This window comes from Tauraco erythrolophus, chromosome 2 (genome assembly GCF_009769465.1).
Source record: "Tauraco erythrolophus isolate bTauEry1 chromosome 2, bTauEry1.pri, whole genome shotgun sequence".
NCBI lineage: Eukaryota > Metazoa > Chordata > Aves > Musophagiformes > Musophagidae > Tauraco > Tauraco erythrolophus.
In genome coordinates this window covers 120,289,336-120,316,909 of record NC_141466.1, presented here as the reverse complement: position 1 = coordinate 120,316,909, position 27,574 = coordinate 120,289,336, and the positions used below count along the sequence as shown (strand labels likewise).

Genomic DNA, 27,574 nt, shown 5'->3' with positions numbered 1-27,574 from the left:
TCAGATCCCTCCTTCTCCCTCTGTTTCTGAACTTTGAGCATCTCTGCTCAATAAACCCTTTCTGCATCTTTCTGCACTCAGGGTTCAGACCAGCTGACCATCGCAGGGCTCACATGTGGGCAGCTCTAAGCCATGGGATGTTCCAGTGACAGCCAGAACCCTCCAGAGTGAGGGACAGGAGTCCCTGCAAGGACGCACAACCTAGAGCAGCATGGACTCAAACAAACAAGAAGGTAAAGATCCTCTCATTTCACTTCTTGATAGCATGAAAGACAGTGAGAAGTAACATACTCTCACTGTCCTATCTGTTGGCAGCTATCAGCCAGCTGCCCCGGAGCACCTCTTAGCCACAGCAGCTGTGGGCAATGTTCCCTTCTTTTAGTTTCATAGAAATATCTGGGGTTTTGAAGTTTTTATCTCTTATTTTAGAAACACCTCTCTCTCCTCCAGAAAATAATCCTGCAGCATACATAATATCTGTGGGAAGTTACTCCCCTCTCTTGCCTCAGGACCCTCCTCTGCCTTGGGATGTACAGAGACTTCTAACTGTCAAAAGCCACGTCTCACACAAGGACACTGTGACAAGGATCTGCTTCTCTCCCTCACATGCTTGTTGCAAGGGTTCTTGTTCATGTCAGTGCACAACCCAGACATCTGCACCAGTTTGATCTGCCAAGCACCAAGATGTACCCAGGCCACACTGCTCGCACGCAGCCAGTCCTGCTACAGTCAGCAGCACCTCCAGAAAGTCTGCAAGCTCAAGGGTTTCAGGTCCAGGGTTTTAGGGCTTATTGACTTTAGATGTTCTTGCAGAGGAACGTGGGGCTGGTGGTACTTGCTTTCTACTCCAAACCCCTTGCATGCACCACCTTGTCATCTCAGAGGTGACTGTGTCCATATGCTGAGGAACTCTTGAAACAATAAAGAGCAAGGGGAGCAGCTTTAGTAGTGCCCATAGCTGTCAGCTCGGGAAAGAGCCTGGATCATCACTTTCCCTCTTAAAAGGTGCTTGGTGGTGCCAACACTCATTCATGGCATAGGTAATGGAAGAGTTAATTTCTCTATTATTATTATTATATTCTAATTTGGCTAATTAGGTCCATGTACCTAGGCCCCTGCACTACAGCAGGCTGAAAAGGAAATTAACTCAGGATTTCTTCCAATTAATTGGTATGCCCCTACGGGCTGCAGATGTTCACTGTGGAAACTGGGAGATAACTACAGAGCACCTTGCTTCCCACAGTGCAACTGTGAGGAGCCTCCCTCTGTTCCAGCTCTTCACAGTGACTTTATAGAAATCATCCAGGTTTTGACTGGGTGCATGCAGAGTGTTTCTGCTTGTGCTCATGGCAAAGGTGGGAGATAAAATCGCAGTTAGCAGGGATCCTCTCCCCTCTTTTGGTCTTGCTTAGGAGCAGTTCCTTGCTTTGAGTGTGTCTGAGGACAGTAAAGACCAATCTGTGTCCAAACCAAAATGAAAGATCCCTACAGACAGAAGTTGAGTGAGCCCTCTATGTTATATATCAGACTGAAAAACATCCAAAGGAAATGTGAGACAGACCATGGCTCTTCCTTGCTGGCTGCACTTCTGACACCTCTCACCTTTCACAAAGCTCAGCATTTGATATGTCCACCACTTTGCAAAAACAGCATCTCCCTGTCCTCCCAGCATCTGGTTTGTATTGTACTATTAAGAAACATGTCCTCTTGCTCTTTTCGGGTCAGTCATTACCATACCACAGGAAGAGTCCAGCAATAATATTTACATCAGAACAGACATGTACTTCAGTTTTCTGGATTCAGGAGGATCACAGTACACACCAGCTGCCTTCTCAAGCCTCAACTCCAGGCATCATGAGAAAGCTTCATCATTCACTTCAGGCCAAAAGTCAGTTCTATTTTGTGAGATTGCAGAGAAAATCTGAAAAAAAGATTCAGGAGGGCCAAAGCTGAAACTGAAAACAATCTGTCATTTTAAAAGATGGAACTGGGCACTTGGTACAGGCTGGTTGTTGAGTTTTGACCTCAAACATTGGGCAGTTTGGGGTCATGGTTCCTTCTTCCAGTCAGCCTGCTGCCCCTTGTTTTGCCCAGGAGGAACCTCGGAGGATATTCTCCAGAGGATCAGTGTCTGACCCGCTACCCAACCCATAGCTGCTGAGACCAGCGGCAAGAACAAAGCAGCACATGGGCAGAGAGGGGCACATGGTCTCTCCTTCTCTGCTCTCACTTCTATGAGTCGCTGGGGAATTTGCTCATGTTCCTCTGAATCAGGACAAATCCTGGAGACCAGAACAGGGCCAATTCATAGGTGCCCTGGCAGTAACCCATATTCCCCCTCAGGGGGTAAAGAAATCAGAACGTAGCTGTGCTTTGTAAAGCTCTGACTTCCAGGCTTCAGCTTTCCACTTCATGCTGACTACCTAGAGTCCTCTCTGCACCGTTTTGAAGCCTCGGCAGGACTGAATTTCTGTGGTCTTAAAGGCCCAGGTGGGTAAGGCACTGAGCATCTGCAGTCATCATGGAAAGAGGGAGCTTGGCTGCTGCTAGAATTGGGCATGACTATGAGTGATAGCAGAGATGAGTGAAGCAAATTCTTGGAGGCAAGAGAAAACTCACCTCATGAAGTGACATTGCCAAGAGGAGGCAATTCAGATGAGAAACTGGGTAGCATAGTGTTTCTGGGAGTGTAGGCCAGCAGGGAGCCTGACGTAGGGAGTAACATGGAACTGATGGTCATTGGGCTGCAATTCCCTCAAAGTGCGATGGTGGCACAACCAGCAATAATTTCTGTTGGATAATTGAAGATTTCTGTACAGAAGAGACAACGTTAGAAGAGGAAATAGACTTTTGGTTTCGATCAAGAACCATTAATGCCTAGAGATAACGTCTGTGCAATGTTCAAAACACTTCTGCAAAACAGATACAAGCTCCTCTATGAGCTTAGTCTGTTTTGGAAATGTTAAGTCTAGCTCTGTTGTACAAGATCAGGTGGGATCACAATGCCACAAAAATACAGGGAATTAAACTGATGGAAAAGATGTATTTTTGGTGTTACAAAAGACACAGTTACTGCTTGGAATGTATTGTGACAACTTAGGGCTTAAAATATACAGAGGAGATCAGCCTTTTGTGGAGATAATATAAATATGTACAAATATAGTAAAGGATAAACTCACAATTTCAGAAGAGAGACAGACCAGCATGCTTAGGGGAAAAAACCTGTTACATAAGGCTGGTACACAGAACTGAACTTCACAGGAGCAATTTAGTCCTAATTGCACATACAAGGTTTTTCACCTCTTCGCATGGATCAGCTTTGGACACAGGACAGCAAGTGAGGTGAATTTAACATCTGATTTAGGTGAGCCATTCCTGTTTATAATTGCAGTTTATTTTACAAATTATATGGTGTTCACACCTCCTAAAGTGAGATTTGAGTCCTTTAAAACTGATTTGTACCTCAAGAGAGGCTTCAAAACCTCTGTTCCAGTTATTTATAGCAACCCATAATAAGTCATTTTAATTGACTGAAATTCTTTATTCCCACAGGACAGACTGGAGCGTGCCTGTACCCTGCAACACAGTACCCCTGCAACACAGATTTCCCAGGTAAAGATGAACAAAATGCCCTAAATGACCTCCGAGAGTTTAAGGAATTACCAATAGATAACAGTAGTTAAAAAGCTAAAGTAGTTGAAGGAAAAACGTACGCACTTACAACAAACATGGCAAATAAAATGTGCACACTGCATGAATAAATGTCATACATATGACATCTCAGGCCTCATCTTAAAAGACACTTCAGTAAAATTTCTCTGGTCACAACCAGTTGGTTTAGACAGGTGATTTGTGAGCTCAGGTAATTAACTAGCTGGCACCATTAGCACCAATCACAGAATACCAATTCACAGGGCCAGAGGGAGCTTTGATGAGCTTTCACCAAACCCAATGAACTGTCCCAGGAGCAAGGATGTGTTGATGACACAGGGTGGGGGTGTCTTCCGCAGCAGGAGGCCAAGTCTCCTCGAGGGGGGCTATGGGTTATCCTGGCAGCCTCACAGCTCCTTGGACCATGGGGTGCTCTTGCCTGATAATCCAGAGCAGATGAGCTGGCCAGAGCACTGAGTCTCACTGCACGCCTCTGTCTGGCTCCCCAGTTCAGAAGCCTGGAACCCGTCTTTGAGCCATGTTGGCCCAAGGTGATCAGGACTTCAGAGCTGTGAGGCCACCCTTCCAGTTGACATTCTTGCTGCAATTAACCACCATGGATGCAACAAGATTGTCTATACCACAGCCCCAGGGAGCATCCTTCCTGTAAGATGCAGTTTCAGTGTCCCACAGTGATGTTTCTTTTGTATTTCCAGTCTGCAGGAAACACAACAGAGTTTGAGCACTTTAAACCTTGGTCTGGTTCAATATGGAACCATACTCTGAAAGAGAAACCTATCCCTGAACTGGAAACTCTGACTGTTTGAGACCTCCCTTGTCACCACTGCAACCTATGCCTGTAATTGCTTGTAAGCATGCCATGGCAAGTGGAGAAGATACTGCTTTCCATTAACTACTCAGTGCTTCTCTTGTCTCATCCTCTTTTCCCATCTAGCAGACAGCTCCTAGCAGGAGCTGTGACCAGGTTGCTGAAGGCCCAGCACAGTGCATCCAACATGCATGGAAAGCTAGTTGGGACAGTGTGCTGGGAACACCATGCACACATGTTGCTTTCCAGAAAAACCCAGCTGAGATGTGGATCCCTAATGAATCATTTACATGAAAGTTGCCAACTGGCTGTCCCCTTCTGCTTCAGTGAGAGCTGTATGGGCACTGCAGTTATTGAAAAAGACTGCGCAGAAGTGAAACAAGCTGATAAGTGCTTGCAGCCTCCTTTAAGTATCTCCATCCTTCTCTTCTGCCCCTACCGTGCTGCTCTGCCTTTATTCCCTACCATCCTTGACTAGGAATATAAACACTGGATATACTCCTAGGGCCAGGTTCTCTACACTATAAATCAGCACAGCTCTGCTGCTTTCCCATGACGAGGCATTGCAATGCCTTCCTAATGCTTGGCTGTAGAAGTGCTGCCCTTAAGCCTACAAGTTAGTAGCTGTGCTAGAAATTAGTTGTTCCATTGTAAAAGTATACATCATGCAGCTCGGAAAAATCAGATCTAGGCTTTGTGGCAAGTGTTGGACTTTGTGCCAGATTAGTTTCAGGCAGCATCCTCAAGCAGCCCTCTTTTGGGTAACACAATGTTTACTTACTTCTTCAGATCAGCCACATAAGAAGATGTGCAAAGTGATGGACAGTAGGTAAGCTGGGCAAAGTAACACAGACAGTATCCCCTTCATGGGCACAGAATTCTTTCTGGGATGTATTATAACAGCAGAATTATTCCTGTGTAGTATTTCTTCATCATGTATTCTACTGGTTTTGGCAGGCTTCAGCTCAAGGTCCCTGACAGCATGCTCTGTTCTACTGTAAAAACCCTAGGCAGCTGCCAAAGGTGGCAGATGCAAATAGCCATCCCTTTGGAGACACAGAGCCCTGGACAGCCTAGCTAGTGCTGGGGGAGATACGTGGGGATACAGCTAGTCATGGAAGCAAGGGTTCATAGATTTCATAGATTTCATAGATTTCTAGGTTGGAAAAGACCTTAGAGATCATCCAGTCCAACTGTCCCTAATCCCCATTAAACCATATCCTAAGTAGTTCATCACCCTTTTCTTAAACACATTCAGGGATGGGGACTCAACCACCTCCCTGGGCAGCCTATCCAGTGGCTGACAACCCTTTCAGAGAAGAAATACTTTCTAACATCCAACCTGAATCTCCCCTGACTAAGCTTATACCCATTTCCTCTTGTTCTATCACCCAACACTAATGTAAAGAGCCCTTCCCCCACCTCCCCACCATCCCTTCTCAAGTATTTGTAGGCTGTAATCAGGTCTCCCTCAGCCTCCTCTTCTCCAGGCTAAACAGCCCCAACTCCCTCAGCCGCTCCTCATAAGTTTTATTTTCCAGCCCCTGACCAGTTTAGTCGCCCCTTCTTTGGAACTCGCTCCAGGAGCTCAATATCTCTCTTAAAGTGAGGGGCCCAAACTGGACACAATATTCCAGGTGCGGCCTCACCAGTGCCGAGTACAGTGGGCAGGATCACTTCCCTATTCCTGCTGGTTACACTTCTAGATACATGCCAGTATCCCATTGGCCTTTTTGGCCACCTGGGCACACTGCTCATCCTCTCAGTGGCAGCCAGGGCAGTAAACCCAGATCACTAAGGCTCTACCCTCTGCTTTCCATCCCAGCCCCTCCTCTGTAAGTCATCCTCGTCTTCTGGCCATGACCATCTTCCCTAGGCTGCCACAAATCTGAACAAGCTTTAGGCTGCAGGGACAGTCAGTATCTTTCACAAACAGCTAAAATTGCTGGCATCCGCCAAGGGAAAATGAGGAGGCTCTTCAGTTTTACTGCCTCTGGTCCTGGAAGCAGCATCAGTCTCGTCCACCTTTGGGGCCAGTACAGCAGGTGAGACAAGAGTAGAGGCTAAGTAAAGGAGATTTCGCAGCCATTATATATATAATATATACAAAAATAGCTCCACTCCTGCAAAGTAATCAAAACCCAGGCTGAGAATGCTCTTTGTATGTCTTTCGATGATTTCACCCTTCTCCTCCCCTCTAGCCACCATTACTTCCTCTACATGATCACGATTCCCCCCTTCACGTTGGGAACTGCTTGCTCCCTTCTCCAGGTGGACTTTGACAAGAGTTCATATTTCCATTGAGCTGGAGGACAAGTGAGAATCACAAGTGACTGCTTCTCAGTGTCCTATATCAGAGTCACGCAAAGAGGGGAGGAGAATCCTTCATTTCCCTATGGGCAGCAACAGAGCACAGTGCAGTTACTTGGTCTTGCGGAAGATTTTACTGCGTGGTTCTTCCACAGAGCTGAAAAACATAAGAGTAGCAGTTAAAATGGGAGTCATGACCCCCAAGAAAGACATCATCTGCTACAGATGCATGGAACTGGATCCCTCACTGCATTGCTTTGTCAGGTTAGAGGGTCACACTTTAAAGGCAGGTGGGGGCTGAAATGAGTATCTTGTACTAAATATTTAGATGCGTAAATGCTTTTTTTTGAACAGTTCTTGGACAAGTTCTAAGGTTTCCCTGTGACCATGGAGATTCAGTTATCCTCCAGACATTAGGTAGTTCAGCTTAAGTTGTTAAGGTGTGTTCTTCTTCAACTGTATTATTTCCATGAATAGGTGAGCCAGGAAAACACATTACAGTTAAACTGTTCCCAAGTTTCCATGGCAGTATAAATCTGTCTATTTTGGTATGTGTTACACTTTAGAAACACTGAACTGGCTTGACTTCCAGGGGTTCACAAACCTGTGAAATGTCTCTCCAGTCCTGTAGGCATAATCACTCGGGCAAGGACATAAGCATGAGCTGATGCCTTAACGGCTTCCATTTGCTGTAAGAGACCATGGGATTTCAAGGATGGTTCTATACAGCTTGTTTTTAGAAATGAGCCCAAACTAAAATCCACAGCTCAAGCACTACACTATGCTTGGCAGGAGTTCAAAGTAATGTGTGCTCCTGCACCACTCCACTCAATTTTGGCTCAACTTGCATCCAGTGCACCAGGCTGTTTGTGTTTCCTTTCTACACTCTGAGCACGAAGGGCAGAGCAGAGGAGGCAGTTCCAGGGTTTCAGCACTTCATGTCTAGCCATACAAGCCCTGGTGGATGTGGCCAGTCGGTGTTGCTAGCTGCTTCATCCATCAAGTGGCAGCAAAGGGAAATGCGAGTGTAAGATGCATTTCAGTATCTGAAATAGCCACTGCAAACTGCATGGGGTGAGGAAGGATGTGCTGGGCAGGACAGACCCAGGCTGGGATCTGGAGCATTAGGAAGGATACACAAAGAAACCAAGATAGCACTGTGACTGCAAAAGCAGGGACTGGCCAACAGAGAACCCCAAAATAACAAGTGACTGTCTGCTCTTAGATGCAGAGGATATTTTAGTCCAGCCTCTAGTCCTAATTTTTCTTTTGGCTGCTTGAATTCTGCTTTCACAGGGTGTTTCAATGCACATAGGCACCAAAGCCTCTGCAGTGGTCCCTTTTTGCTGACTTTTACTGCTGCCTAGCAGTTTTTGACTCTGAAACCTCTAGATCAGCAATGACTCCTATCTCTGTATCTTTCACAAAGAATCTGTCTGGTCTACCCCCTTTCGGAAGCATCCAAGGAGGATACGGCCAGGCTTGTGGGCAGAAACATTTAATTTTGGACTTAATTCTTCCAGAGTTATCTCCAGGGCCAGCTTCTGGACTGCTCCACTGCTAGCAAGACTTGAGGCTTTGACATCTCTATCCTGAAGCAGATCTCTAAAACGGACAGCTTAGGATAGCACAGGACAGAATAGAATAGCGTATTTAGTTGGAAAGGAGAGATTCTGACAAATCACCCCTTTCACTTGGAGGAAAGTGCACAATTCCTAGTCCTAATGCAGGCTAGCAGGGAGACTCTTGCCTCAGCTTCAGTGTGGACGTGTGGCAAGCATCTGTGAGCAGGGATGGAAATATTAACGTTTTACACAGTTGCAGTACTTTATATCTCCCCCCCTTCTTCAGGCATGTACGTTAGGATGTCTGATGATGCTAAGACCATCTGGCTCACTCCTCTAGGCTAAGGTGCCGGAACGCAGTAGGCCTCATTGCCTCCCCTGGCAGCCATGGCTCCAGCAGCCCCTCTAACCCTTCAGGCTACACTCATAGGTCCCATGGTGACAATTCCGTGACACAGGAGTGTCACAGGAAGGTGACCATTGTGGCCAGGAAGGGTGGGTAAAGGGGTTGAACCAAGGGGTCTGGAGCTCCAGATGGCTTGGGCACTCGTGGTTGACCGCCCAAGGAAGATGTCCTCAGCCTCCCGCTCCCCTTGGCCCTGTCCTGGCTCTGTCAGTCCCACTCCTCCTACCCAGGCATCTCTGGGAACACGTGTCTGGCCAGACCAGACTGAGGACTGCTGGGTGAGCACCTGGGTAGGAGTGGGGATGTCAGGCAGACGTCCTCTGTAAAGACGCCGCAGTCTTGATCAGAGGAGGATGGTGCATGCCATTGCCCCAAGGTATCGGAAGCCATCTCTGCTCCATTTACAGGACTCAAGCGCCTGAGTTCCCCGGGGTGGCTGTCCTCTTACCACCAGTGCTCCAGTTTTGGATTCAGTTTATAACCAGATGTTAGGCCGAATTTCTGTTGTAAAGGTAAAAACAACTGGTACCGAAGTGCCTTGGGCCGCGACCTCGCCCTGTGCTGCGCGCAGGCAGAGCGGGCACCCTGCTGACCGCAGCGGGGCAGCGCCCACGGCCTGCAGCCCATGGGGTCTGAGTGCTGGGCTGACTGCAGCGGGGCAGAGCCCACAGCACAGCCCGCACCGCCCTGCAGAGCGTGTCCCTGCTCTGCCCTCCCGAGCCACCCGCCTGCCCTCGCTGCCCATCCACCCTATCTGCTCGCTGTGCCAGCCTGGTTCATCCCCGTCTGCCTCCTACTTCACCCGGCCGTCAGCCATCTGCCACAGTCTAGTTGTGAGCTCTTCCAGCAGCACCAGGGCCTCCAGGGACACAAAACAGGAAAAGCGCGCACCAGTGTCACTGTATGCCAGGGGAAAATCTCCCACTCCCTCCCCATCACCAGATAAGAGCTGCGTCCTTAGCTGGAAAGGGCCTGTCAACCAAGGACAGAGCTTCTCCACAGCCCTTGGAGAGCGAGGAGGTATTAGACCTATCTGGGAGAGCATCAGCCTCATGAGCATGTGGGGGAGGAGGATAACTCAAAACAAGACAAGGTCTTCATTGCTCGGGCTGCTTTGAGGATTGATAATCTGGCTGCTGTTCTTGCAAACCTTCTTGGCATGTTTCAGGCTGTCCTCTCCTTCTACAGACTGACAGGCTGCAAACTGCAAGAAGCCTGGAAAACTCTGAGTTTAAAAAGTGGCACATTGACTGCCCAAGACAAAACAGCTCCTACCCTGTACTGAGGCTGCAGCAGGGGCTGAACCTCCCCCCATGTCTTCCAGCCATGACAGGAGGAGGAGGAAAGAGGACAGCACCTTACAGGATGGGGTACACCCAGCCTTCATACCACTCTGAACCGTGGGTGACCTTCAGGGACACAGTCACCTGTGTCTGGGAGTAGGGACTGAACCCACCGTGTTTGTGGTTCCTCTAGTTGCAGGCATTAGCCTCTGAGTTGAAGGCGGGTTTCACAGAAGCGATGCAGGAGCTATCACGAATCCAGCATGGCGAGTATGCCCTGGAGGAGAAGGTCAAGAGCTGCCGCTGTGCCATGGAAGAGAAAGTGGCCGAGATGAAGAATTCCCTCAACACGTTCAAGGTAGGAGTATGACCTGTGGGGGTGCCGCATAACTTCCACATTAGCTTGAGTGACATGGGGCAGGCATTCTCCTGCTCCCATTAATCCTTCCTGCTTGCAAAGAAAATAAGCTGGTGATAGTTCAGATGTATCTGGTGCACTTCCTTTGGCTTTGTGTCTCCTCTGACTACTCCAACCCAAACGTAACCGTGCCCTGGCCTGTTTAGCCTTCTTGATGGGCCCCAAGGCAACGCTGCCAGCTACCCTGGGCACATGCACCCCTTGCTCTGGGCTGCACATGCAACAGGCATTTGGCTGCCTGCTGTGCCATACCTCTCCCGGGGTCAGGTCTCCTGCATATTCCTGCAGGAATCAAAGCCACTGGGGAGCAGGGAATTAACACAAAACCTTTAAAACCTTTTGAAGTTGCATTCCCACATGGCTGGAAGGAAGCGCTGGTTGATCTGGCCAAGAGGTTAAAGGCAAAGGACTGGAGAGAGAGCCTAGCAAGAAGGCTTGATGTACGCTTTACACCAGCCAGTGTCTCCATGCAGAAACTCGATGACTGCTTGTGAGGAGACAGGCAGAGGAACGGTTTTATTGTTTTTACCGGTAAATTTTAGCCTGAGGTTTTTGCTGAGTCAATAATACCCTGTGAAGTTGAAGAGGGCTGCTACTAGAAAAGCCCGTTACTGACTCTGTGACAGGAGAGACAGCAGCAAAAGGAGGCCTGTGGTCCCAGATGAGCAAGGAGACAACAAGAAGTGTAAGGGCACATGGCAGAGGTCCCAAAGTAACCAGACGCAGGATTATCCAGGACATTGTTATTGGGGAAAAAAGGGGGTTAAAATCCAGACACAAGGAATTATGCCAAGCCACAGGAGGGGCAAAGGCTGCTCTGCCTCATGCTCATGTTGAGCTGCCCAAACGTTGAGCTCTCAGTGAAGCCTTGCTTGGGGAAAATAAAACCCTCTCCTTCAATTTACAAGGGACTTTTGAGTCTCTCCTTCATCCCACACTCATATTGATGAAACCTGCAGGAACTTCATGCGTGAGAGCTCTACATCTGAGTAAGTCTTAATTGAAATTGAGAGAGGATGTGCTGACAGAGGTTACAGATGGCCTCATTTCCTAGGAAACCAGGCTAAAAAGGCAGCTCCAAGGCCTGACTGGTAAAGCTTATCCACCTGAGTGATCACATTGGGAATCTAACCAAGTGCAACATGTGAACATACATGCTGGAGAACTGCAGAGGGAAACATGCTTCCTCAGGCCCACCTCCAAATGCCATTAAAGGCAGGAGTCCTCCCAGTGCTTTCAACTGCGACGGATGAAGCCCTATGTCTCCATCTCCCACCAGTGCCTTAGCCATGTGACACCACGGTGGCTTGGGTGAGTTGCCTGTAGATGAATTAAGGATTGCCACGTTGTGTGTGGCATGTATTGCACATGTGGGACTTGCAAAGGAAGAGTGTCTAATCACACGGCCACTCTCTGCAGCACCCTGAAGCATCTCTAGTGCACACCATCTCTACTGCATTCAGAGCTGTGGCATGTAAGGCTGATGGGCATCCTGAGAATGCCATGCTTTTGCCTGTTTCTCAGGAGGAGCTCAGCGATGCAAAGTCAATGATTGAAGAAATTAGTGCCAAGCAGGAGGAAATGCAGCAGAAAATTGAGCAGCTGCAGCAAGAGAAGCGACGGGAATCACGGAAAGTGAAAGCTAAGTAAGAGCCTGAACTCCAGGGCTACGGAAGTGCTAATTAGCAGTGATGCCTGTTTTGTTAATTTCCTCATAGCTTAATTTCTTCACCTTTTCCTGGCTAGACATGTGTATCAACCCTAATTATTACTGGATGGTCCAGCCTTCAGTTCACCCCCAGCTTTAGACACATACCCCACAGAGCAAACACAGCAGAAAAATGCCAACACCTCATTGGGATTCAACAGCAAAATAGGCCCAGCAGCTCTTAGGGAAACTGAGGCCTGGTGAAACACACAGATCTGCTAGAGACATGTTGGGGCGGGGAATACTGTTGAAAGTCAGGAGGCTTCACCATTATAAGCTATTGCTAAGCCACCTCCACTCACACTGCAGTTTGCCCTTCCCAGCACGCAGGACTGAGCGGGCTCCTGATGGTGCAGTCATGCTCTGCTTTCCTGTCACCAGCCTTTTCTTCTCTGAGCAGGGTCATGCTGGGGCATGTTTGCACACGTTGGGCCACACTACTGCTGTGATGAAGCAGACAGATCATCCACCTTGGCCCTGATTAGCCCCCTTCTGAAAACAGAGTTTGATGATGGGTGAACAGCTCCCTTGATGCAAACACTTCACAAATCTAGGCTAGCCCCTTAGCAAATTAAGCCATTTAATTAGATGAAATATGCTCTGCAAGAACAGAGCTGAAATAACCTTTTCCTATAGCCAGTGGAAGTTATTTTCAGAACACTATTCATGAACAGAATCAAAGCAAACTCCACCAAAGCCAACTCCTTTTTCTGGTCTTTGCTGGAGTTGTCCTGTTTCTGAGTGCGCTTGTACATACACCGGTCTCTGCCACAACTGTAGTGTAGGATTTCATATTTTCTAACTGTCCATTCTCCATATTTGTACAGAAGAGCCAGAAGGATGATCATGGGTCACAGACAGTGCCTACGCCTCTCCGGGCAGCCCATTTCGATCCATTAACCTCCCAGAACCTGTGCTGATCAATGAAGATTTTACAAGTCTCTTACACAACGTGACTTATGAAAAAGGTAGGAAATAGACTAGACTTATGAAAAGGTAGGAATAGACTAGGCAAATGCAGTGCCTTCCTCATGAAAAAATCCAGAAAAAAGGTCACTTGGGTGACAGGACACCAAGTTTTCCTCAGGCACCAGCGGCACAAAAACAGGGACGCTCCCCACACTGCCCTGGGTCTGTGCACGCACCTCGGCACAGTGTCTCAGGATAGAAACCCTGGTTCTGGCCTGGAGTTCAGAAGTTGCTCTTCTGTGAGCACTGTTCCAAAAATATTGCTCGCCTCCTCCAAGGAAAGGGAAGCAGGCTAGATCTTCTTCCCTGTAATGCTAGTGGCACAGAGCCATGTAGGAGACCTGATAAAAATACTACGACCTGTGGATTTGTTTCCATGTAAGGGAGCAGCGCACAGGAGGGGGACCACAGGGATTGTGCTGACAGAGAACACCTGATGCCATCAGGGCCCATAACAGTGGTTGGTTTTTGACATGGAGCTGGTACATACACTGGTGTCACTGCTCCTTCCATATACACACTGCCAGGACAATCGCTGCCCCTTGTCAGCTATGCGAGCTGCTAGCCATGTGTTAGGGTTAAACTTGGACCAGGAAAACAGTCAGCTGTGTGAGAAACACTTGAGAAGTGTGGAATCAAAGAAAAGGTGATGGACCAGAATCCTTTTTCCTGTAATTAACTTCGGGAGTCTAACTGGTCTATCACTGTCTTGCTGTTCAGATAGGAAGACACTAAAACATATACATTTAAAATGTCAAAGGCAGAGATTGGATGAAAATCATGCGCTGTTTTCTACTTTGTTCTGCTCAGAATCTGGCCACTCATGGCCCACCTCTGCCCTGCTCTGAGGTGGTATGTTAGCCCTGTCTCTCACATCTCTCTTGCATGTCCACGTATCTTACCCACCTCTCCCACTGCCTCTTTCTTTCCAGTCATCTCACGCCTTCACTCTTCAATAAGCTCCTTTCCACTCAAACTGGCAGCCATGTCTCTGTGTCAGTCTTCCATCCTCTTGTTCTGCCTGCTGAGTGCCTTCTACCCAACAGGCACCAACTGAGCAAGGACAAGCCATGACTTCTCCTGTTTCTCTGCAGTCATACAGCACCAAGCACAACAGGGACCTCCACATTAGTCCGCCTGCAGGTGCTGCTAAAACAAAGACCGCAACAAGAGCCACAGCAGTAAAGATCCTTCTTAGTAGAGGATCTAATGGGTGTTTCCATAGCAAAAATGTGAAAGACTGGAGGATCTAACCATACTGACGGGGCTTGGCAGGAGGAAGCCTGCTCTACAGCTGTAGAGTTTCTCTTGTAAAGTTTCCTTTTGTTCTTCAACAGTGTCTGACACCAGGATCATGCCAATTGGAGAAGGAAGTGTAAAAGTCATAGCAGGTCCAGGTAGGAAGATATTAAACTGTCAAAAATCAGTAGGACAATGATTCAATTAGAGTGCTTCATCTACTGCACTGAAAAAATGCTTTCAGGGAACACATTTCACAGGAACGTCCTTCACTTTGCCATGTAGCTCAGTTTTCATACCTGCAGTTGAGATATGAGGGCAAAATTGAAGTGCCAAATACCTGACAATGCAAAGGATTGATATTTGGCAAGGAAAGCCTTTCTGCTGCAGCTTTCGCAGGTTCTAAGTGCCTTTGCAAAAAATAAGAATTGAGGCTTACTTATTTGGCAAAGTATAATGAGAGTGCTATTTTGCCACTTCGGAATACATGGTCTTTGAAGTGACTACACACCAGTAGAACTAGTGAGCTGTTGATTTGCCCATCAGCTTCCAGATTGCTTGTGGACATGTCTGAATTGTAACAGAGGAGCTTTTCTGGCAAAAATAAAAATCAGTCAAAAGTAAGAGAAGAGTATAGTAAGGGGAGACTAAGGATCCTGGCCAGCAAAAGGACATAAGAACAACCATTAGATGTTTGCACTGTCCACTGGAAGCACTCACTGTTCTGGATAGCTCTTTTGCTTGAATCCACTTGAAAAAAAGAGAGAACAAAAGTTATGGAAATGGATCATTGTGACCCAATTCAAAGTATTTGTGTTTAAGCAATTCCAGCCCAATGGCTTTAATGCACCTGCACCCTCCCGTACCTTCTCTGTAATGCCTCAGAGTATCAGTCCTGCTGCTACTGTATAATCACATCACACTAACAAAAATTAAGAGCCACAAGAGTTTACATCCATTGAGAATGGCATTTAAATCCAAATTATAATAATACTTCCGGTTTCTACAATACCTGTAAGCAGTAAGTGTCATATTACTAAGTCCTGAGGTGTCCCAAAACCCTGAAGCGCAACCATACTTGGAATATGTTTTTTCTTTTCTAATACGTGTCTAATTTTGGACCTTATTTGGCCTGAAAATAAGTGCTGGAAGAGTGCAAACCTTGTTCTGCCAAAGTGCTCACGAACTGCACTTCTGTTTGTAAATGAACACTACAAGGCTACAGCCCTTGTGAAGCGCAGAGAATGCTTCAAACTCTCCCCCCAGTACTTCAATGGATGATGATGCAGGTTAGCTGTGAGCTGTAGCATAACCTCTCAACTGAGATGTCAAGGTCCAGACAGCTGTTTGTCATTGCAGGAGCAACCATAGAGACGGATGACAGCCTCAAGCCTTCCTTGACAACAGAGGGGCAGGCAAAAGTGCATCTGCCCTCAACAGTGTGGAAGCAGCCCAAGGACACCAAGGAGTGGGGAGATGAATACATTTCCAAAGAACAACCGGAGAGAGGGAAAGACATGGGCCAAAGCAGATACAGCTCAGCAGACAACATTATATGTGAACCATCTTTGGCTGGTAAGGACAGAGTGGAAAAATTGGGCTAAAGAGGCTCAAAGCTGCATTCACATCTGATGTGAGCTGGTCAGTAATCAGCTTTTACAGAGGGAGACACACAAACCAGTTTCTCCTAGGAGGAATGTCTGTGGGCCTCAGTCTCCAAGACCTCTGGCCTTTATATTGCTGGTTTGTGGCACTGACAGCATCGCCGTGCACCCAGTACACTCATTCTCCTTTCCAAGACCTGGCAGGTTCAGCGTACTGATGGGATTGTGACAGTGTAGTTGCTTAAGCGGGTGAAAAGTACAACTTCTCGTTCTGCAGGAAACCAGATGTGAATCCCTGGTGTGAGTTGTTTTGCCCTTGATTGCTTATTTTGTTATTCTTAGGGGAAAAAAAAGTGGTATTCACAGGGGAAAACACATTTGCTTTGGTGTTTTCTTAGCCAACAGTGGCTTTGGTCATGTCTGGGGCATGCTGTAGCATCAGGCTAGAATTTTATATTTTGGGGAAAGTAGACACACAAAGACAAGACATGGGTGTCACTTTTGGACAGTTTCTCCTTTCATGATTTAACGTCAGATCACCAGTCTAACATGAGGCTGTCCTTGAGATCAGTATTTCCTTATTTTTAAACGTAACTATTATCTTCTGGAAGCCAAAAGGCAGAACATCGCTTTGGAGCTGCTGGAGTCAGAAAGAAAATATGTCATCAACCTTTCCCTAATCCTGAAGATCAAGGCCACGTTGCAAGGGCCAGATGTGAAAAGGAGCACCAAAGAGAGAAGGTATTTGGTTTAGTGTGCTCTCTCTTTCGGGGAGTTTTCTTCAGTCAATATTCTTTCTGCATCATCCTCTCTCCCACTTTTCTTTAATCCATATAGAGATCTTTGAACACGTAGAGCTTATTTCCAGTTGAAAATTGAAGGCACTGGAAGGTTTTTGCAGTGATTAAAGACTTTCCTGCCTCTCCTTGCATCCCGTCCACCTTGCATCCCAAACTGTTTCACTACTACTACATCTCAGTCTCCTTCTGAGTCTCATCAGTCTTCTTTTCGCATGTGTCTTGCCTGGGTGAGAACAAAGCTTTGTGTGTTCACTGCCTGCTTCTCCCAGTCCACAGCTCCAGCTCTAGAAGACACTGTGGCCATAAGCCCCTGACTAGTGGCTGCCATCCATCAGGTATCAATACATACAGACATATACATGTATTTACACACAGACACAAGACAAGGGCAACTGACCCAGCTTAGCAGTTAAACCCAGCTCTTTGCAAAGGACATCTCCTATCGCAGCTTAGTTCCCAGGACGGGGTCGCTCCTACAGCTCTCCCCTTTCACTTGTCTTTGGCCTAGGAGTTTCCAGCCCCTAAGCACATTTGGGGAACGCAGTCCTCGCTTGCTCTCTCTTTTTTGGCTCTTTCCACTGTCCCTAGGAGTCTGACATCCAAGGAGTCATTTGACAGAGGTCCACTGTGTGATGTGATACATTGGTTGATGTGGACTCATTTTAAGCATTTACATGACACACAGAGTTCAAACTGAAGCATGATAGTCCAAAGTGAGTTTTTTTTTCACTCTTTCTCCCTGGGAACTTTGCATCTGCCAAAATACCTAATAAAATTTGACATCTTCATTCTGATTCTGGATGAAATCAGCATGAAATGACAGAAAGGCAGTAGCACATTTTGACCAGCTCTGCATCAAAGGGCTGGCTTGTTAATGGGCCTGACAAACGAGACACCATACAAAGCTAGGGAGCTCTCCTCCAAGCACTCTACTATGGGATGGCTCAGGACCACGGTCCTGCTTCACTAGCCACAGCAGCATTGCCTTGGGCTTTTTAGTTCTGTAAATTCTGGTCAGCTATACAACGCACTGGAAAGTCAGCCTAAGAACCCTTCAAAACACTGTGATAATAGTCTAAGGAGAGGGTACCTGCACGTACATAGCAGCCAGAACAGGGCATCCTGATGCAGCCAAGACTCCAACAAAAGTTGTTAATAATATCTCTGTTTGAAGCAAGCCTGTGCTGACCACTCATGAACGCACGCTTCAGCAGTACACGCTTAGGGCTGAGCTTCTGCTCTGTGTGACCAGTCTGATACAATCTCCTTTCAGTTTCTTCCCCAACTCTTTGCGGTACCTGGTCCAGCAGCATGTCGATTTACTTCACGCTCTACAGGAGCGAGTCCTGAGCTGGCCACGACAAGGGATCCTAGGGGACATCTTCTTGAAGTTAACAAATGATGAGGTATGTTACAGACCTCTCCAGACTCTTCTGCTCTGATTCATGATGTTGTGCTGATGGCCCACAGGTGGGCTGAGATACCTGGCAGCAGAGGGGCTGTGCTGCACAGCTGTGGCTAGGGAAAGGCCTTTCAGCCAGCCTCCTTTAAGCAGAGTCCTGGCATGTGGTAGCCCCTTTGTTGTAGCACTTGGCTGGTCAGGAAGCACAGATGCCAGACCCACGTATGGGCATGCAGCCACATAGCACAGCCCTGCAATAAATGCAAGAGACCTAGACTCGGTTGCAGGAGCCACACATGAGCCTTGACAGCTTGGATATCCGTCTTCACAGTGAGAGTGTGAAAAAAGCATGTTTCTTGTGCTCCCCTTCCCCAACACACTTTGCTCAGAGTTATGACAAGCAGGTGAGCAGGCCCCTTATCCTATATGGTTTGTAGCCCTAAGACAGACAGCACCTCCTTCCCAGGGTGAAGGTCTGCCCAACCCCTGGAGAGTAGTGGGACCTCTCCTCGAAGGATGTGAAAAAGTCATCTGATGCTTTATAAATTTTAGGGAGTCTTAAATAAGAAAAGCTTCTTCCTCCCTAGCTTCTCTACCCCTCCCATCTGCTATAAAGCTTTATACACTGTGCTCAATAGCAGAACACATTTTATTGAACAGCCTTTCTTGAGAAGTTCCAAGCCTTGAAAGCTTCACACAGTTAGCAGCTCTGCTGCACTTAATGACCTCCCAGAAGTGATGGTGGGGAATCAACAGTTTCTCGTTCTGGCTGGCTCTATGACCAAAATTCTCTCTTAAGTTTCTTTATTCTTTTCTTTTTTCCTTTTGCAAGAATAATTTTTTGGACTACTATGTTGCTTACCTGCGGGACCTGCCAGAATGCATCTCTCTGATCCATGTGGTGATCCTGAAGGAGGTAAACTTCCTGCCTGCTGCACAGACATGTAATAGCAACATGCAAGCCTGTACCTCTTCCTGTTATGCCTGCCCAAACAGGTTCTGCTGATCCACTTGTTCTGTTACCCAATGCCAGTTTCTCAAATGTTGTGGTGGTTGACATGCACCTACAAAAAGCAGCTTTAACGTGTTCATTACTGTGTGTAACCAAAGCTGCATTTCTGCTGTGACATGAAATAATGTCTCAGATCAAACCTCCCAGAAAGCTTGCCTGTGCACATGCTATCCAGACCTGTCCCAGGCAAACGGTGTCTCCTGGAAAAGGGAAGACTTATCCAAACAGAGAGACCAAGAGTGAGGCTGTAAGTGTTTTAGAGAGAAACAGCCTCAGGTATTTCGTCTCACATCCTTGATTTTTGGTTTTAAACTAGGAAAGTTAAATATAAAAGTAGTTTTAAAGTGCAACAACTAACTACACTAGCTCACTTCCAAGACATCTTAATTTAGAAGTCAATCTCATTTTGCTCAATTTATTTGGGCCTAAACTAAGAACTTACTCTGAACAATAACGTCTATCCTGGATTTCAATGAAATGTAGCTAATGCACTTTAAACATACACCCCTACTTAATTAAGCTGAATGTCCCTTATAGATAATCCCCAACCTAAGGAGTTTCATCCTTAGGACTAGTATGCCTGGGGGAAGGAGTTGCAAATATCCCTTCCAGAACCCAGATGAAGACTGGTGTATTGTCATGCACAACTGCCACTTGACTGGCGTGCTCCTGTGGACTGTTGTAACTACTTACAGCATAACTACTCATTAAACCCCAGAACCATTTACTGTATTCAGCTCTGGAGTCCCAACACAAGAAGGACATGGAGCTGTTGGAGTGAGTCCAGAGGAGGCCACAAAGATGATCCGAGGGCTGGAACACCTCTCCTATGAAGACAGGCAGAGAGACTTGGGGCTGTTCAGCTTGGAGAAGAGAAAGCTCTGGGGTGATCTTATTGCAGCCTTTCAGTACTTAAAGGGGGCCTACAGGAAAGCTGGAGAGGGACTTTTTACAAGGATGTATACTGATGAGACAAGGGGTAATGGCTTTAAACTGAAAGAGGGCAGATTTAGATTAGATATAAGGAAGAAATTTCTCACTCTGAGGGTGTGAGGCACTGGAACAGGTTGACCAGAGAAGCTGTAGATGCCCCATCCCTGGAAGTGTTCAAGGCCAGGTTGGATGAGGCATTGAGCAACCTGGTGTAGTGGAAGGTGTCCCTACCCATGGCAGGCGGGTTGGAACTAGATGATCTTTGAGGTCCCTTCCAACCCTAACCATTCTATGATTCCATGTTTTATGGGTGGGAGACACTCTGAAGTTGCTTTCTCTATTTCAGGTAGAAGAAGAAATCAAGTCTGATCTCTACATTCTGTTCTTTCATATAGTCCAGCGAATCCCTGAATACCTTATTCACCTACAGGTAGGGCCCCAGGATGGAAACTGTCCTGTTGCACTCTTCTTACAACATATGAATTTTAACTCAGAGCTGGTATTCAGGCCTGTACAGGTACAGGGCTTCTGGCTAAACCAGTGGGCTCTCTGAGAAAAACCTTTGGAAGGGAAAGCCAGCTGAGAATAGCTGAATTTTAATAATTTTCACTTGAAGCTTCCTTCTATTTGACAGTTTCTCCATTTGGCTTGACAGAGCCAACTTTTGTGCCCTGGGAAATAGAAAGCTCTGTTGCCTGCTCCTCTGGGAGAACAGGAGGCCAGAGATGGGGTGCACCTACTGCGAGCTCTGCCCTAACTTCTGTTACAGAGCTGGCCTCTGTGGAGTGGTCCACATGCCTGTTAGCTGAGAGACTGACGGCTAGAGGCTCCTAGGGCCCAACAACAGGGCTTGTGATAAAGAGAGTTCCACTTCACAGGAAGTTTATCTGAGTTGTACTAAAACATTTCAGACAAGGCAAATGACACAGAAAGCCTTATAAAAACAAGAGATCGGTTTATTTGCCTAATGCTAAACTCCACCAGTGCATCACTCACACATTCCATGGTTACGTTTAACAGTGATTACTTACTTGTGTGTTTGCACTGGAGTAGTAGAAGGCAGGCCCCATCCAAGTCCTGCAGAAACTGGTGCTGCTTAGTAGAGCTCCCACTGTGCTCCCACAGGGCAGTGCCATTGGCACACCAGAGCACTAATCCATGGTCCCAATAGTACCTTTTCCCCAGAAAGGGTTAGGACACCTTCCAAACAGCCTGCTCTCCTCTGTGCCCCAGAATGTCCTGAAGTTCACGGAGCAAGAGCATCCTGACTATTACCTGCTGCTGGTGTGCGTGCAGCGCCTCCGGGTTTTCATCTCACACTATAGCCTCCTCTTCCAATGCAATGAAGACCTGCTTATACAGAAGAGGAAAAAGCTGAAGAAGTAAGCACAACATCATCTCATTCTCTCTGTCACCAGGGAAAGGGAGGTGTGGAGGAAGTTTGGAAACAGGGTTTAGGTCCAGGCACTATCAGCAGGCACATTGCTCTGTTGAAATAAAACAAAGCCCTTTGCATATGAACGCTGGAGAAGGCCCACTATTGGCATTTGTCCCCCAGACTGAGGTCAGATTTGTGGTGGGCCCTTCTGTCTAACCTGGAGTGAAAGAAAAATCAGTTCAATCCTTCTAAACATAGCAGTCACATGTTTTATGGGAACATTTGATTCCTTAAGCTGATGGCAAAGTCACTCCCCAGCAGGAGAATACATGGGTATTTAGCTGCTTTGGGTGAATGCCAAGACTGTTGCCTGAAGCCCTCATAGGCTAAGACTGAGAAAGAATAGTGTTATCTTATTTTACCAGGGGAGTGGCGTTGAGGAAACAAAAGCCTTCCACAATCTGAGATGACTTGTGATAAAAATGACCCTGAACGTAGATTCTCAAGTTGTGTTTCAGAAGAGTTCCTTGAAATCAAGACTTTTTACTAAAATCGAAATCTGGTTGCATTTGCCCCTTATGATGATTCACTGGGGGAGCAGGACAAGATCAAACTTCAAGGGAAGCTTCCAAATATGGAGGGTGGGAAAGGGCTGGAGCAGACTGCTGGGAAGGGACTATCAGGAGAGGCATTAAGAATAGGACAGAAAGCAGGATGCCCTCCTGACTGTGACAGACTAGTTGGAACAGGTCCCTCCTTGGGGCGGGAAGAGGTGAATGGGAATATTAAGGCCTCCCAGCCCTGTTATCTGTGATTCTACATGCTCGTGCTCATTCCCTGCCTTATTTCTTAGCACGACGATGGATTTCTCCTCCCTCAGGTCATCCCTGGTGAAGCTGTACAAAGGTCTCACCTCTCAGTGTACGAGCCAAGAGGTTTCTCCAACACCCAGTGCGACATCTGTCCGGGACAGCGGGATCCACTCTGAAGAGACAATACAGTCATTCCCACCAGCACCTTCCTCTGGCACGACAACCCCGTAAGCCTATTGTCCTGGTACAAGGCTTTTGAAGTAGGCTGAAATTTCTCTCCTTGCCCATACTACACCAGTGACACTAGGCAGTTACAGTAATTTCCAAGACTACTCCCTGTGTATGCATAGAAGATGAAGGGCTGGCTCCTTCCTACTATCCACTACCACGTGGCTTACAAGCAGGAAACATTTCAGAGCTCTGCTCAGGACTGTGAATGCTCGTGCTAGCTGCCTTAGTGTACCAGGGAGGACGTGTATTTGTGTATGCTTGCCAGTGGTGTGCATAGTAACATTCCACATTATTCACTGTAAACATTGCAAGAACTAGAAAACACGAGCAAGGTCTCAGACTAGCAAAAAAATACTTTTCCACATAGCATGTCATTGAACGACAGGACTCACTATCACAAGATGCAAGTACAAATGGGTTCAAAAACACACAAGACTAATTCAAGAAAGTCAGGGCTACTGGTAGCACCCGGAAATCTTTGGCCATTTCTAGCCTACTGATAGGTGCCAACTGAGATGATGATCAGAGAAGCACACTAGACTAGCCTTTTCTCTTGTGTCAGCTATTTGTGGCTCTTGTGCTTCATTTAGTCATTTGACACTAACAAGAAGAGTTTGGCTTCATCATTCTGAGTCCCTCTCAAGTGGTAGTGTTACTAGATCAATCCCTAGCCTCCTCCTCACCAGACTATTCAAGCCCATTTCCCTCTTCTTGCAGACATGATGCTCCAGGCCCCAGTCTTAGTAGCCTTAGCTGGCACCTCCCCAGTTTCCCCACATTCATCCTGAACTGAGAACCCAACATGAGTCCAGGTGGGACCTCATCAGCACTGAACAGAAGGAGAGAAAACAACTCTCCAGGCGTGGCTGGCCAAGCAGCTCCTAGTACAGCTCAGGTCAGGGTTTGCCTTGTCTGCGCCTGCTGTCAGCTCATCTTTACCCCAAGTTCATACCAAGGCTTCTGCTCAATCCAAATCTCCCAGCCATGTCTGATGAATGGGGTTACCTTGCCCCCGATGCAAAGCTCTGCACATCTTGCACATTCCCCCTCTCCATTCATTATGTTCCCAGAAGATGGCAGTGGGACTTTCCTAACTAGTGTTTGTTAACAGCCATGCATGTCCACACCCTGCACCTAATACCTCATGCAATGCAGTACTCTCTGCTGACCTACTTGGAACACATGGAGGGTAGGAGTCCTCCAAGTACTCATTACATGCTTCTGGGGACACAGTCACTCTACCCAAGAGAGAAACCTTGTCCACCTGAAAAGACACAATCTGACCCCAGGAAAGTAAGATGCGGCCCCTACACTACAAAAACAGAAGGAAAGTAAAATCCAAAATGCAGATGAACAGGAGAGAGATGGAGCAGTTGGCTTCTCATTTCAATTTCTATTTATTCAATGATGTAGGGTACAAAAGTCAGTCAAAGCTACCGGACAAGCAATTCTAGCCCTGCAAGCTTGCTCTTGCTAGCCTGGCCAGGCAATTTCCATTAGTGGCAGCACTGTTACTGTTCTCCAAGATATGAGAATACCTTTTGGCCTTAAAAGCAAGAGAATGAGGCTGGGGGAGTGAGGGGGGAGGCGTCACACTGTGTCTCAGTCATCCTTTAATAGTCTACTTCCTTTTTTTTGTTTGTTTTGTTTCTTATTTTTAAGGCATTTGATGCCCCAGATGAAGAAACCTCAGCCAACTGTGATGGAGAACATCCAGGCTGTAAAGCCCCCTGACTGGGAAATGGAAAGTAGAAAACACGAAAGGCCAGAGAACATCCTTGCATCCTCTCAGCTCACAGAGCAGGAACTCAAGGCTCTGACAGCCCCCTTACAATCCATCCCTGAAATGGAGTATGAAGCACCACCGGCTGATGCAGTGGGAAACACTGAGAGAGCCATCAGGACCTCTGTGGAGCTGCTGCAGGACGCGAGAAACTTTGCGCCAAGCTACGAAGAGTTTGACTACCCTGGAGAAGTTTTCACCCTGCCAGGTCCCTATGAAGATGATGCCTTCCAAAACCTCGCTCTCTTTGAGAATTGCTCCCCGGCTTCTTCTGAGTCCAGCTTAGACATTTGCTTCCTTAGGCCTGTTAACTTCACATCAGAACCAGAGAGGACAGATCATGCCTTACAGCATTGCCTAAGAGCTGCACTCCCGTAAGCAGCAGCACTTACAAGCGTGAGATGTTTCACAGCAAAGGCAAGCAGCTGAGCAGGTCTCTGAAGGAGCTGCCGAGGAGCGCTGAGGGCATGAGCACCAGACTCTACAGCACCCGGAGCAGCAGTGGGAGCCGGCTGCAGCAGAAGCAGGAGAGGAATGTCCAGCCTCATATGATCTCAGCTTCATCTCGAAGCTCCCAAAGGAGCTACTTCCCCCCACAGAGAGGAGCGGGTGAAAAACAGAGCTTTTTGGAAGTAAGGAGGCTTAATAGGAGGAGAAAAAAAAAAAAGGCACATGGTGGTGCAGAAGCAGCAGCAGAAAAAGATCTGAGATACAGTTAGAGCAGAACATGCCACAATAGCTTCCAAGTCCTCACACTGAAAGTCCTCATCTGCATGTCCATGCCCAAGGGAGGGACAAGACAGCTCCGTTTCACACACATCTTCCCCAGGGACAAGCAGAGGCTTAAGGCACACAGCTGGCTGAGTGACAGCTGGAACACCCTCGACACAAGCTAGCCTCTTGTGTGTCTCCAGCTGTCACTGAGCTTCCCCCACAAGTAAATGTTTTATTTGGTCGGGGTCACTAAGTGTGCATAAAGCTGTTCAAAATTTGCGCTATAGGGTGGCACCCAATTAAAAAGGTGCCTCTCCACCCGCTGTGAGGCATGCTGGGTTAAGCAAACCAATGGATTTAGTATCCGATCCTCGGCGGGTGTAAACCAGCATGACTTGGCTGAACTTGGCCCATTTACACCAGTAAGGATCTGGTCCATGGGTTTTGTTTCACCCATGTTTGTTGCATGGATCGTAGAGCCATGCTAAAGTCCGTGTGAAAACTGGCATGGCAGGCAGCACTCCAGCCCTTCAGGGACACCAGGTCTTGCAGGAACGTTGTTTCTGTAGTCTGCAGTGCCTGTTCAGAGCCAGCTCTGCGCTGTCACAGTCAAGTGGGAAGATGCTCTTCATACTTCCTGGGGAAAAGGTCGAGGGTGCTGTGAGGTGCTTAGCTAGTTCTCTCGGTGCTGCCTGGAGAAACATCCTCCTGTTAAAATGAAGCAAGATGCAGATGAGGCTGTAAATACAGATGATGATAGGAAGGTTCCAACAGGCTGACTGAAAAGCAGCAAGGAAACCTCAAAAGAAAAGAAACAAACAAGCCTAGTGAGTGAAGGATGGTGGTAGATGGCCTGAGCAGAGGAGGCAGAGGGAGAAGAACCATGAGGACACAGCTCAGAAAAGGAGCCTGTAAGCTCTTTGGCACTCACCTACACAGAGCTATGGCCCACAGCAGGGTGCAGATGTGGCACTAGTCCAGAACTGCAGGACACATTCTCCCCCACAGAGCAAAGGAGACCACTGTAGCAGTGGTGGGCAGAACTGGAGAAAAGGGACTTGTCCAGACCCTTGCCAAGAGGAACTCAGCATTCTCCTGAAGGGGAAAGATCTTTTAGTGACACATTTGCCACGAGGTGTGTGTGCTACTGAAGCCTTCTGCCCCACAGATATAAAACCAGGCAGCAGCAGACCCAACAGAAGAGTCTTTCACACTGTATCTGCTCAAGAAGCCTGAAGCCTCCCTGCCCTAGGGTAAAGAGAGCTCATGAGCAAGGAGAGGGTGGGAAGTTCCTTCAACTCCCCATACTGGCTTGCCCTCTTATTGGCAAAAGGGCTAGTAAGCTCATCCTGAACAAAAAACTTAGTAAGAAGGCTCTAGTTCCCTCTAACCATGCTTATCCCTCCACTCCTCTGCCACTGCCTCAGCAACCAGCAACAAGCTCTCTGCGGAGAGGTACCAGTGGTGCCGAGGTCCTAGTAACCTGCTGTCGGTCTCCCAGCCTCGCCAGCACCTCCTCACCCACCAGGTCCCTCCTAGCACACAGAGACAGAGAAAGAGAGAGAGAGAGAGGAGAGAGAGAGAGAGAAAAGGGGACAAGGATGTGAGGTTGCAAATGCTGGTTAAATTGTTTTTTCCCTTTTAGGAGCTCCATGCAGAAGACAACACCAGGTTCTGCCAGAAGGATGACAATGAGCAAACATCCTTCAGCGACCACAACCCACGGCACGAGCCCAAGGGGGGTTTCCGGAGCTCCTTCCGCAAGCTCTTCAAAAAGAAATAAGCAGCCCCAAGAAAGGCAGGCCACAGCCTAAGTGCAACAGTGCTTCCCCAGGTCCCTGAGGGTGGAGACAGACAGCAAGGCCCCAAGATCCCCTCTGACCCTGATCCCCCTTATGTTAACAGTAGGTGGAAGGGTGGGGAGACGAGACTGTCAGAACTGCCTTACAAATGCATCCTGCTCTTCCTAGCACAGGGAAGGGCCAGGCTATGGGTTGAAGTGGAGCTCAGCTAGCAGGTCCAATCAGCACAGGAACTTGCTAGCTTTCACCTCTGCCTGACTTAACTTTCCTTGGAGTTTTGGAAAGCTTTGGCTAAATCCCACTATCTTCTCCTCCTCATCATCCCCCAATGCTGCTTGACTTACCATACATCTTTGCTCTTCCAAATTTAAGCCAGGTTTAATTTGGACTCACCCACAACAGAGGGGTTAGCTTTGCAGCCTTGTTGTCCTGGCCAGAAGTCTGAAATTCCCCTCTATCCTCCACTTTCCAAAGAAAAAACACCATCAAAGACGTCTTTCAGGAGGCCAGCTCACGTTACTCTGCTAGTTTGAGAAGGTCTAATAAGCATCAGCTGAAGCACTTGGGCTTTGTACTGCTTTATCAGCAGCATCCTTTCTTTTGGACTTCCATCACTCGCTGAAATCCTCCTTCACCTTTTATGCAGCATGCTGTTTCCTGAATTGCCTCCTGCAGTACGGATCTCTGCTCCTGCCGTTGGAATTGCCTGTGATTCCAGGCAGGTG

General features: G+C 47.5%; 1 protein-coding gene across 1 annotated transcript; it reads left to right on the top strand.

Moving 5' to 3' along the window:
- Positions 1-10,282: 10,282 nt before the first annotated feature.
- Positions 10,283-24,711, top strand: ARHGEF33 (Rho guanine nucleotide exchange factor 33). Its single transcript, XM_086626437.1, has 12 exons — positions 10,283-10,402; positions 11,987-12,108; positions 13,053-13,138; positions 14,477-14,536; positions 15,738-15,953; positions 16,594-16,723; positions 18,056-18,188; positions 19,017-19,100; positions 20,476-20,559; positions 21,363-21,511; positions 22,361-22,546; positions 24,213-24,711. Exons 1-12 carry the CDS (start codon positions 10,283-10,285, stop codon positions 24,709-24,711), a joined length of 1,869 nt encoding a protein of 622 aa, XP_086482563.1.
- The last annotated feature ends 2,863 nt before the right edge of the window (positions 24,712-27,574 follow it).

Excerpts from the sequence above, each read along its gene's own strand:
- ARHGEF33 (XM_086626437.1), top strand. The coding sequence starts at position 10,283 with ATGCAGGAGCTATCACGAATCCAGCATGGCGAGTATGCCCTGGAGGAG. Across the intron at positions 13,139-14,476 it reads CAACGTGACTTATGAAAAAG|TGTCTGACACCAGGATCATG; the intron begins GTAGGAAATAGA and ends GTTCTTCAACAG. Across the intron at positions 15,954-16,593 it reads ATGTGAACCATCTTTGGCTG|CCAAAAGGCAGAACATCGCT; the intron begins GTAAGGACAGAG and ends ATCTTCTGGAAG.